The sequence below is a fragment of the Colobus angolensis genome, unplaced genomic scaffold (genome assembly GCF_000951035.1).
Source record: "Colobus angolensis palliatus isolate OR3802 unplaced genomic scaffold, Cang.pa_1.0 Scaffold8, whole genome shotgun sequence".
NCBI classification, from domain to species: domain Eukaryota; kingdom Metazoa; phylum Chordata; class Mammalia; order Primates; family Cercopithecidae; genus Colobus; species Colobus angolensis.
The window spans coordinates 8,049,966-8,062,274 of record NW_012121820.1 but is presented as its reverse complement, the minus strand read 5'-3'; the positions used below and the strand labels follow the sequence as shown (position 1 = coordinate 8,062,274).

Sequence of the window (12,309 nt, the reverse complement as noted above, 5' to 3'; positions counted from 1 at the left end):
GAGAGAGAAAGAGAAGAAGAAAGAGAGAAAGAAAGAAAGAAAAAAGAAAGAGAGTGAGAGAGAAAGAAAGAAAGAAAGAGAGAGAAAGAAAGGAAAGGAGGAAGGAAGAAGAGACAGCGAGGGAAGGAAAGGAAGGAAGAGAAAGAGGGAGGGAGGGAGGGAAGGAAAGAAGGAAGGAAGGAAGGAAAGAAGGAAAAGAAGGCAGGAAAAAGGGAGGGAGGGAAGGAAGGACACACACCAGGAATGAAGAGATGTGGACTGAAGTCCACTCTTCACCATCAACTCACTGTGTCAACTTGGGCTAGTTTTACTTCCATCTACTCATTTGAAATTTTACCTCTGTCCACCCATTTGAAAAATGAATGGATTTGACTAGATTAGGCTTGCTCAGGCTGGGGTACCCATATCCCTCAGGATACAGGAAGATTTTCCAGGAGGTGCACAGGTACAGAGGGATCTGAGGATGTTACTGATTCTTAAACTACATATTTACTTTTTCCTGAAGTTGATCTACTTGAGAATGAGCCACCCTGAAGTCTCCTTTTCTTCCTCTCTTTCATTAAGTCCTTCATCTTTAAAGAAAAAAAAAAAAGCATACTTCTTACCTATGTCTCACATGTCTTCAAAGTGTAAGAACTTCTGAATTCCAAACAAAGGAACAATTCAATAATGCATTTTTCTGAGGATGCTTTCCATGGAAGCAAAGCAAAGAAAGTGTAAGAAATACCAAGGGGTCAGCACCGGTTTCATTCAGGTGACAAACTCACACTAAGCCATTGTGCCTTTTGCTGTCTACCCTAGAAATAGGATTCAGAAGTGTGATGGTTGCCACAGGGATGTATACTAAGACATTGATTTTAATTGAAAAATGAAGTCATTCTTCTGTGGGAGAAATGAGTTTGACTGATTTGGCTAATGGAGGACTGACTTTGCCAATTAGTTAAATCTGTGCCATCAAGTTTTCTTTAAAAAATTATTTAAAGTATGCAGTAAGATAAAAGCATTTTATAAAAGTAATCACAAAATTTTTAAAAAATATATATTTTATAAAATGCTTGCAAACTTTCCTATATTTTGAAACGATAGTATTCAAACTTTCCAACACTTACAGAGCATTTCAGATGAGATAAGGTGACTAAATGAAAGAGTAACAGGTATAATTAATCACATTCTTAATCATTTGGTAGATGCTGGTAAAGCCTTTTTGGTAAACTTTCCAGAAACTAAGAAAATCACTTGTGATTTGTGATTAATATTCTACCTGCTAAAAAACAAATCCTTTTGCAAGATACCAGGTGTCCAATTCTATGCCTTTATAAAAATTGAAGGAGAGTTTAATCAAGCTATTGATTAATAATTAAATTAGATCATTAAAATAATTTTTAAATGCTTACAATTATTTTAATATAATCTCTTGAGATCAACAACACATTGCTAGCCAGGAGCAGTGGCTCATGCCTGTAATCTCAGGATTTTGGGAGGCTGAGGCAGGTGGATCACTTGAGGTCAGGAGTTCAAGACCAGCCTGCCCAACATGGTGAAACCCCATCTCTACTAAAAAATACAAAAATTAGCCAGGCATGGTGGTGCATGACTGTAATCTCAGCTATTCAGGAGACTGAGGCAGGAGAATTACTTGAACCTGGGAGATGGAGGTTGCAGTGAGCCGGGATCGTGCCACTGCACTACAGCCTGGGCAACAGAACAAGACTCTGTCTCAAAAACAAAAAACGAAAAATAATAAAATAAAGTAAATAACATTGCGAAATATTCTGCAGTAGAAGTGCATTCCTAAATAAGTAAATCCAAGGCAATAGTTGAAAAAACAGCAAATAAATAAGTAACTTTAGTTTAAAATACAGTCACTCTTTGGTATCTTTGGGGGATTGGTTCCAGGAATCCTCACAGATACCAAAATCCTTAGATGCTCATGTGGTTTTTATAAAATGGCACAGTATTTGCATATAACCTACACTCATTCTTCCAAATACTTTAAAACCACCTCTAGATTGGTAGGTATTTAATACTTACCATTATAAATGCTATGCAAGTAGTTGTTATACTGTATTGGTTTTTATTTGTATTATTTTTATTGCCTAGGTTGTCTTTCAGGATTTTTATAGTTTGGGGTTTAAAATTTAAGTCTTTAATCCATCTTGAGTTAATTTTTGTAAATTGTGTAAGGAAGGGTCCAGTTTCAGTCTTCTGCATATGGATAGCCAGTTATCCCAGCACCATTTATTGAATAGGGAGTCCTTTCCCTTCACAATAGCAAAGACATGGAATTGACCTAAATGTCCATCGATGGGAGACTGGACAAAGAAAATGTGATACAGATACACAGTGGAATACTATGCAGCCATAAAAAAGAATGAGATCATGTTCTTTTGCAGAAACACGGTGGAGCTGGAGGCCATCATCCTTAACAAACTAATGCAGGAACAGAAAACCAAATATCAAATGTTCTCACTTATAAGGGGGAGCTAAATGATGAAAACACATGGAGACATAGAAGGGAACAGCATAGAAGGGGCCTATGGGAGGGTGGAAGGTAGGAGGAAGGGGAGGATCAGGAAAAATAACTAATGAGTACTAGGCTCAATACATGGGTGTCAAAATCATCTGTACGATAAACCCCCATGGCACAAGTTTACATGTACCCATGAACTTAAAAATTAAATTAAAAAAAGAAAATGGCATGAATAAAAGACTTTTGAGCATAAGATTATATTCCATTATACTGAAAGTCTGTGGGGTAAGAGGAACGAACATATGAGTTCAAGGGAAAAAATTAATGTTTTAAATTTTCCAACTGTTAAAGAATTGCTTTCCATATATTTTTAAGTAGATGCTTGTGGGTATCAAATTAGTTTGATATTTCTACCCCAGTGATTATATATATTATAAAAAGCTATGTAGCAGTTCAAAAAATTAATATTTACATGTTCACATGATGCATTGAGATTAATTTATGTTGTGTGTTGTTTGTTCTTTTTTATTGCTGAGTTTTGTCCATTCTATGGATATACAACGGGTTCATCCTTTGATGGAAAGTTGATGGAAATTTGGGTTATTTCCAGTTTGGGGCAATTATGAATAAAGCCCATAAAAACATTTGCATAGAGGTTTTTTTATGAACGTAAGTTTTCATTTCTCTTAAATAAATACCAGGAAGTGGTATTCCTGGGTTATGTGAGCAGCGTATGTTTGTAAGAAACTACCAAACTCTTTTCCCAAGTCACAGCATCATTTTGCGTTTTCGTTAGTAGTGCATGCACTACTGTCCTAAGAGTTTCACTTGCTCCACATACCTGTTAGCATTTGGTATTGTAAATGCTTTTATTTTAGTCATTCTAATAGATGTGCAGTGGTAAGACTGTATGCTATTTGAAGAAATGAAAGTAATTAGCCTACATTTGTGGAACTCTAAGAATCTAAGCCACTTCAAATGTTGGTGGGAAGATTTTTTTTTTTATTTTCCAACTTCTCCTAGGACAGCTTTCAAATCCAGTTAGTTCCTTCGTTTCTGAGCCTGCTTGGATAGGAGTTTCCCCAGAGCCCCTTCATTGAACCTACTTTTTAAAAAAGTCTTCATAATTTCCATACTTTATTGTCCTTAAATCATTAATTTTAAGCTTAATATTATTCCTTTTTTATTTTCTATGTCTGATTCTCTACCCACAATCTTTGTGTTTTCATTAGATTTTATTTGCCTTTCTTTTTCCAACTTGAATTGGGTTATTGGTCAATTTCATTCATTTCTCATTCCCTATAATTTACTTTCATTTTTTTTTAATTTGAGAAATACCTATTTCTTTCATCACTGCTTTCATTGCACTTTAAGAAATTTATTTTAATTAACTAATAATAATTATTTATATTTATGTGCTACAATTTAATGTTTTGATGTATGTACACATTGCGGAATGGGTATGTCAGAGTAATTAACACATCCATCACCTGAGATCCTTATCATTTTTTAAGTTAGAACATTTCTGTAGCAATTGTGAAATGTGCAATACATTGTTAACTATGGTCACCATGCTATGCAATAGATCTCAGAGACTTCTTTCCCTTGTCTAACTGAAACTTTATTCCTTTAACCAACATCTTCCCTTTCCCCATACATTCCACCCTGCCCCCTGGCAACAACCTCTGATAACCACCATCTACTCTCTACTTGTACAAGTTCAACTTTTTAGATTTCATATATAAGTGAGATATGCAATAGTGGTCTTTCTCTGCCTGGCTTGTTTCACTTAGCATAATGTTCTTCATCTTCATCTATGTTGTTGCAAATGACAGAATTTCCTTCTTTTTAAAGGCTGAATAGTAGTTCATTGTGTATATATACCACTTTTTTACCCATTTATCCACTGCTGAACACTTAGGTTGATTCCGTATCTTGGCTATTGTGAATAATGCTGCAATGAACATAGCGGTGCCGATATCTCTTCAACATACTGATTTCATTTCTTTTGGTTATATACCCAAATATGGGATTGCTAGATTATGCAGTAATTCTACTTTCAGTATTTTTGAGGAACCTCTACACTATTCTTCATAATGGCTGTACTAATTTATACTCCCACCAACAGTGTGCAAGAATTCCCTTTTCGGCCGGGCGCGGTGGTTCATGCCTGTAATCCCAGCACTTTGGGAGGCCGAGGCAGGTGGATCACGAAGTCAGGAGATCAAGACCATCCTGGCTAACACGGTGAAACCCCGTCTCTACTAAAAGTACAAAAAATTAGCCAGGCATGGTGGCGGGCACCTGTAGTTCCAGCTACTCAGGAGGCTGAAGCAGGAGAATGGCGTGAACCCGGGAGGTGGAGCTTGCAGTGAGCCGAGATTGGGGCACTGCACTCCAGCCTAGGCAACAGAGCAAGACTCCGTCCCAAAAAAAAAGGATTCCCTTTTCTCCACACCCTCATCAACATTTGTTATGTTTAATCTTTTGATAATAGACATTCTAACAGGCATGAGGTGATATCTCATTGTGATTTTAATTTGCATTTCTTTGTTGATTAATGATGTTGAGCATTTTCTCATAAACCTATTGGCTATTTGAATGCCTTATTTATTTATTTATTTACTTATTTATTTATTTTCAAGACAGAGTCATGCTCTGTCACCCAGGCTGGAGTGCAGTGGTGTGATCTTGGCATACTGCAACCTTAGCCTCCCAGGTTCAAGTGATTCTCGTGCCCCAGCCTCCTGAGTAGCTGGGACTACAGGCATGCGCCATTATGCCTAGCTAATTTTTGTGCTTTTAGTAGAGACAGGGTTTCGCCATGTTGGCCAGGCTGGTCTTGAACTCCTGACCTCAAGTGATCTTCCCGCCTTGGCCTCCCAAAGTGCTGGGATTACAGGTGTGAGCCACCATGCCCAGCCTTTGTATGCCTTCTTTTAAGAAATGTCTATTCAAGTCCTTTGCCCATTTTTAAATTGAGTTGTTTTCTTACTATCGAGTTGATGGAGTTCCTTATATGTTTTGAATATTAACCGCTCATCATAGTATGGTTTGCAAATATTTTCTCTCACTCTATGAATTGTCTTCTGACTGTTGATTATTTTCTTTGCTGTGCAAACACTTTGTAATTTAATGTAATCTCACTTGTATATTTTTACTTCTGTTCCTTGTGCTTTTAGGGTCATATCTAAGAAATCATTGCCCATAGCAATATAATGGAGCTTTCCCCCTATGTTTTCTTTCAGAGTTTTATAGTTTCAGCCATTGTGGTTAGACCTTTTGTCCATTTTGAGTTGATTTTTTAAAAATATATGCATATTTTGTGTTTCAGTAGCTTTTGGGGCACAAGTGGTTTTTGGTTACATGAATGGATTGTATAGTGGTGAAGTCTGAGATTTTAGTGCACCAGTCCCCAAGTAGTGTACGTTGTACCTAATATATAGTTCTTTTTTTGTCCTTCTCTGCCCTCCTACATTCTTCCCTTCTGAGTCTCCAAAGTCCATCATATCACTCTGTATAACTTTGCATACCCATAGGTTAACTCAGCTTATAAGTGAAAACATATGGTATTTGGTTTTCCATTCCTGAGTTTCTTCACTTAGAATAATGGCCTCCAGCTCCATCCAGGTTGCTGCAAAATACATTATTTCATGATTTTTTATGGCTGAGTAGTATTCCATGGTGTATATATACCACATTTTCTTTACCCATTGGGTTGATTTTTTTGCATGCTGTGCAATAAGGGTTCAATTTTATTTTTCTACATGTGAATTTCCAGTTTTCCCAAGACCATTTATCAGAGACAGTCTCCATTGTGTGTTCATGGCAACTTTACCAAAAATCAATTAACCATAAGTGTATAGATTTATTTCTGGGTTTCCTATTCTGTTCCATTGGTTAATGTATTTGTTTCTATGACAGTACCATGCAGTTTTGATTGCTATAACTTTGTAGTATATTTAAAATCAAGTAGTGTGATGCCTCCAGCTCTGTTATTTTTGCTCAAGATTGCTTGAGATTCTTGGGGTCTTTTGTGACTCCACACAAATTTTAGGATTTTAAAAATTTCTGTAAGAGATGCATTTGGAATTTTGGTAGGGATTGTGAAGTTACACACTAGGAAGTTGAATAACCTGGAAGAAATTGAGAAATTCCTAGAAGCATATAATCTACCAAAACTGAATCATGAAGAAACAGAAAAACTAAATACATCAACAAGTAAGGAGATTTACTTGGTAATTAAAAATCTCCCATCAAAGAAAATCCAAGATCTGATGGCTTCATGACTTCATTCTACCAAACATTTAAAGAACTAATGCTAATCCTCCTCAAATGTTTCCCAAAAATTGAAGTGGAGGGAATTCTTTCAAGTTCATTTTATGAGGCCAGCATTATTCTAATACCAAGCCATGCAAAGACACTACAAGAAAAGAAAATTACAGGCCAATATCCATGATGTACATAGAGGCAAAAATTCTCAAAAAAAAATAAGCAAATTGTATTCAACAGTACATTAAAAATATCATTCACAGCCAGGCATGGTGGGTCACACCTGTAATCCCAGCAGTTTGGGAGGCCAAGGTGGGCAGATCACTTGAGGCTAGGCGTTCGAGACCAGCCTGGCCAACAGGGCATAACCCTGTCTCTACTAAAAATACAAAAAAAAAAAAGTAGCCAGGCATGATGACACATCCCCATAATCCCAGCTACTTGAGAGGCTGAGGCACAAGATTTACTTGAATCTGGGTGGCAGAGGTTGCAGTGAGCCAAGATCGTGCCACTGCACTCTAGCCTGGGTGACAAAGCGAGACCCTGTCTCCAAATAAAAGAAAAACAAAGTATCATTCACCATGATCAAGTAGGATTTATCATTTGAATGCAAGAATGGTTCAACATATTCAAAGCAATCGATGTGGTACACCATCTTAAAAGAACTAGCGATATAAATAATATGATCATCTCAGTAGATGCAGAAAATGCATTTGACAAAATTCAACATTTTTATGATAAAAATTTTCAACAAGTTAGGTATAGAAGGAATATACATCAACACAGTAAAGTCCAGATATGACAAGCCCACCGCTCTTATACTCAACAGTGAAAAGTTGAAAGTTTTTTCTCTGAGATCAGGAAAAAGACAAGAATGCCAATTTTTACCACTTTTAATCAACATGGTACTGAAAGCCCTGGCCAGTAAAATTAGCAAGAAAAATAAATAAAAGTCATCCAAATAGGAAAGAAAGCAGTGAAATTGCTTCTGTTTACTTATGACAGGATCCTATATATAGAAAACCCTAAAGACTTCACACCGAAAAACTGTTAGAACTGATTAAGTAATTTATTAAACTTTCAGGATACAAAATCAACATACAAAAATCAGTGGCATTTCTATACACTAGCAACAAACTACCTGAAAACCAAATTAAAACAATCCCATTTACAATAGCATAAAAAATACTTAGGAGTAAATTTAACAAAGGATATGTAAGATCTGTACACTGAAAACTAGTGAAAGAAATTGGAGAAGACATAAACAAATGAAAAGATATTTCGGCCAGGCGCGGTGGCTCAAGCCTGTAATCCCAGCACTTTGGGAGGCCGAGACAGGCGGATCACGAGGTCAGGAGATCGAGACCATCCTGGCTATACAAAAAACTAGCCGGACACGGTGGCGGGTGCCTGTAGTCCCAGCTACTCAGGAGGCTGAGGCAGGAGAATGACATAAACCCGGGAGGCGGAGCTTGCAGTGAGCTGAGATCCGGCCACTGCACTCCAGCCTGGGCAACAGAGCGAGACTCCGTCTCAAAAAAAAAAAAAAAAAAAAAAGAAAGAAAAGATATTTCATGTTTATATTTCATATGGATTAGAAGAATCAATATTGTTAAAATCCCGTACTACCCAGAACCTACCTTTTTGCCCAGCTTCCCCGAATAGCAGAGGTTGCACTTTGCAGAAAACTGAGCAGCATTTTGCAATTGAAAGATCTACAGATGGCCAGGAGCTGGGGGAACAGAGTGAATTCCCAGGTTACAATATTTAGGAACTACAAGTAAGGGCCCACTATAACTCCATTACCTCTCACTACCCCCTAGTTCTCCCCCATTAGGCACTTGCCCAGCCTCAGGCACCCCCCCCCCGCCCCCTGTCTCCATGATTGAGAGCTCCTAGCTTACACCCCTCCTCATCCCCATAGCATAGCATGTTCTGTTGCGAGGCTACTCAACCAGATATGTGCCTCTAGCCTCAGTTACTAAGAAGTAGACCTTGAGGAGGACAACTAGCTCCGTAAGTCTCTGTAATACACCTTGCCCTAAGTTCAGGCAGAGTCAGTAAGTAAATTGGTAAGCCTCATCCAAAGATATTATCTTCTAAGTGCTGCCTGGTCAGATATCTACATTCTGGCACTGGGGAAAGATAGTCTCTAATATTGAGTATAGAACTCCATATATATATCCATATTGTGTTGTTAAAATATTTTAAATCTTTTACATTTTTTGTCCTTTTGATCTGTCAATGATTGAGAAAGGTGTGTCAAGAGCCCTCAATACAGTTATAGATTTCTCAATTTATGCCCATAATGATGTTAATGTTTGCTTTAATATATCCTGATTTGATTGGTTTAGGTAAATACAAATGCATTCCTGATGAACTGAGTCTTTTACCATTATCTAGCAAGCCATCCTTTATCCTTAAAGATAAAACTTCATCTTAGAGTTTTCTTTTTTTTTTTTTAGACAGAATCTCCCTCTCTCTCTTTCTCCCAGGCTGGAGTGCAGTGGCACGATCTTGGCTCACTCCAACCTCCCCATCCTGGGTTCAAACGATTCTTGTGCCTCAGCCTCCCAAGTAGCTGGGATTACAGGCATGTGCCACCATGCCTGTAATTTTTGTAATTTTAGTAGAGACGGGGTCTTGCCACGTTGCCCAGGCTGGTCTTGAACTCCTGGTCTCAAGCAATCTGCCTGCCTCAGCCTCCCAAAGTGTTGGATTACAGGTGTGAGTCTATGAGCCTGGACTTAGAGTTTTCTATTGACTAATATTAATCAAACTATACTTTCTCTTCTTTGTTTGCATTTACCTAGTCTTTTTTCCATTCTTTTGCATTCAACCATTCTACTTACATTTTAAGTTTATCCTTCAAATAGTGTAAATCTACACTGTAAAAATCCAGTCTAGCAATTATTACCTATTAATTGACATTTGCGGGCACTAATGACATATTTGGATTCATTTCTACAATCTTATTACGAGTTATCTACTCTCAGTCCTCATTATTCAGATTCTTTACTTGCAAATTTGCCTACCTGTTGAAATGCATTTATCACCCAAAAATCAATACTCATGATGATTTTGTGGTCATTCAGGGATATGTGCAGAGTGGCAAAAAATTTGAGTCACGCAACATACACATTCCCAGCTGAAATCAAACAAGACAATGCTCTGCTTGTTTAAGCTCTTCTACTACTATAAATAAACTTCCTTTTTGCAGTCGATTTAGTGTCACATTTTTCACATTTGTGTGCTTTTTGTTGGTGAGTTTGCTGTTTAAAATGGCCGCCAAGAGTTACTAAAGTGCTGTCAAGTGTCCTAAGAGCAAGAGGCCTGCGATGTGCCTTATGAAGAAATTACCTGTGTTAGATAAGCTTGCTTCAGGCATGAGTCACAGGGCTTTCAGCCACAATTCAATGTTAATGAAACAATAATATATATTATATAAGATGTGTGGGGTTTTTTTGGTTTTGTTTTTTTGTTTTTTTTTTTGAGACAGAGTCTCACTCTGTCACTAGGCTGGAGTGCAGTGATGCGATCTCAGCTCACTGCAACCTCCACCTTCCAGGTTCAAGCCATTCTCCTGCCTCAGCCTCCCGAGTAACTGGGATTACAGGCATCTGCCACCATGCCCTGCTAATTTTTGTATTTTTAGTAGAGATGAGGTTTTACCGAGTTGGCCAGGATGGTCTCAATCTCCTGACCTAGTGATCCGCCTGCCTCAGCCTCCCGCAGTGCTGGGATTACAGACGTGAGCCACCGCGCCTATACACACGTTTAAAAAACAAAGAAAGGGCCAGCACGGTGGCTCAGGCCTGTAATCCCAGCATTTTGAGAGGCTGAGGCAGGCAGATCACCTGTGTTCAAGAGTTCAAGACCAGCCTGGCCAACACGGTGAAACCCTGTCTCTACTAAAAATATAAAAATTAGCCGGGCGTGGTGGTGCACACCTGTAGTCCCAACTACTCGGGAGGCTAAGGCAGGAGAATCCCTTGAACCCGGAAGGTGGAGGTTGCAGAGAGCCGAGATCACACCACTATGCTCCAGCCTGGGGGACAGAGAGATTCCCTCTCAAAAAAAAAAAATGTATGTAGAGTTATTTTTAATAATTAACCACACAGGTTAAAAAATAGAAAGTAGCCAGCCTCCCAGAAGCCTTCTGTGTGCACCTTCTAATTACCAACTATATCATGTGTCTTCAGACAGAAGCACACATAAAACAGGGTTATGTATTGATCAAATGATGAAAATGTGTGGTCAGAGGCTTGCATTTTCCCTAGGAGCAGTGGCTTAGTATTTGCTGATCCGGTGTTCACAGTGACTTTACAGAACATAACTACCCCCAAGTAATGGGAATCAACTGTATTTTTATTACTCTGGGGACAAATAACTTTGAGCTCTCCATGACTTGCCACAACAAAAGACTTCCTAGGCAAATTGTCTACTGCCTTGTTCCAGGCGGGGGCTCTACTCAAGGCTGTGGGACCAACACTAAAGAAGCAGCCTCTGTGGATTAGGCCCCTTCTCCTGGCAGAGGGGAAGCACAAAGGAGCTGGCAGAAACTCGCAGTGCAAAACTCACAATGCATACGCTAAATCCACTCATATTCCAATAGGTAAAGCACAGCCGACAGCAAACCCACAGTCAATGAGACAGAAATATGTCTTCCTTCCACAGGCGGTTCTGAAATTGCAAGGTAATGGGCAGGAGTGAACTCTTAAAGGAGAGATGGAAAGAATAGTTGTGAATAATAATATAACCTATCACTATTACTCCTGTTTTAATTTTTTGAAAATGTGTAGATACATATTACATGTTTGTTTTTTTAAAAATATCAAACTTTACCCTACTTAGGCTCTCACCCTCCACACTGGGCCACTCAAAGATGCCCAGCTTATCCTACTTGGGCTCCAACAGCCATATCAGGATGCATTCGAGACCAGCCTGGCCAACATGCTGAAACTCCGTCTCTACTAAAAATGCAAAAATTAGCTGGGCGTGGTGGTGCACACCTGTAGTCCCAGCTACTGGGGAGGCTAAGGCAGGAGAACCGCTTGATCCATTGATGCCTTCTTCACCCTGCTTAGGCTCTGATTCCTGACACAAAACAGCCCTGTTCTATGGAACCCCTCCTCACTATGCTTGGCCCAACTCCCCACAGCCAACCACCCTAACTTCTACATATCCTCCTCATCTCCTTGGGCTCTGACCCTCCGTGTCTGGCTGCCCACACCCATAGATACCCTCCTCACCCTCCTTCAGTTCGGACAGTCCACATCAGGCCTTCTCCCTGTGGAGACAGCGCCTCACTTTGCTCCAGCTCTGAGGCTCCTCCCTCATCTGCTCCCCCGCCTGGACACTCTCCTCACCCCACTCAGGCTCTCATTCTGTGCCAGTCTGCCCCTATAGCCCCAGGGGGATGCCTTTCTCAACATGGGCAGACTGGTCTCCATGCTATGCTGCTTCTTGCCTCCTCACTGGACATTCTCATCTACCGCTGGCTCCAGCACACCATGCCAGCAGCCCTCCTACAGAGACGCCCTCCTTGACCTGTTCCAGCTCTGATG

General features: G+C 39.4%; 1 protein-coding gene across 1 annotated transcript in view; it reads right to left on the bottom strand.

Moving 5' to 3' along the window:
• WFDC8 (WAP four-disulfide core domain 8) overlaps positions 1-12,092 on the bottom strand; it is a 26,726-nt gene extending 14,634 nt beyond the window's left edge. The window contains exon 1 of the mRNA XM_011928926.1: positions 11,995-12,092. Within this exon, the coding sequence (XP_011784316.1) occupies positions 11,995-12,020 (26 nt within the window). The 5' untranslated portion in view covers positions 12,021-12,092. The remainder of the gene's footprint in view (positions 1-11,994) is intronic.
• Positions 12,093-12,309: the final 217 nt, after the last annotated feature.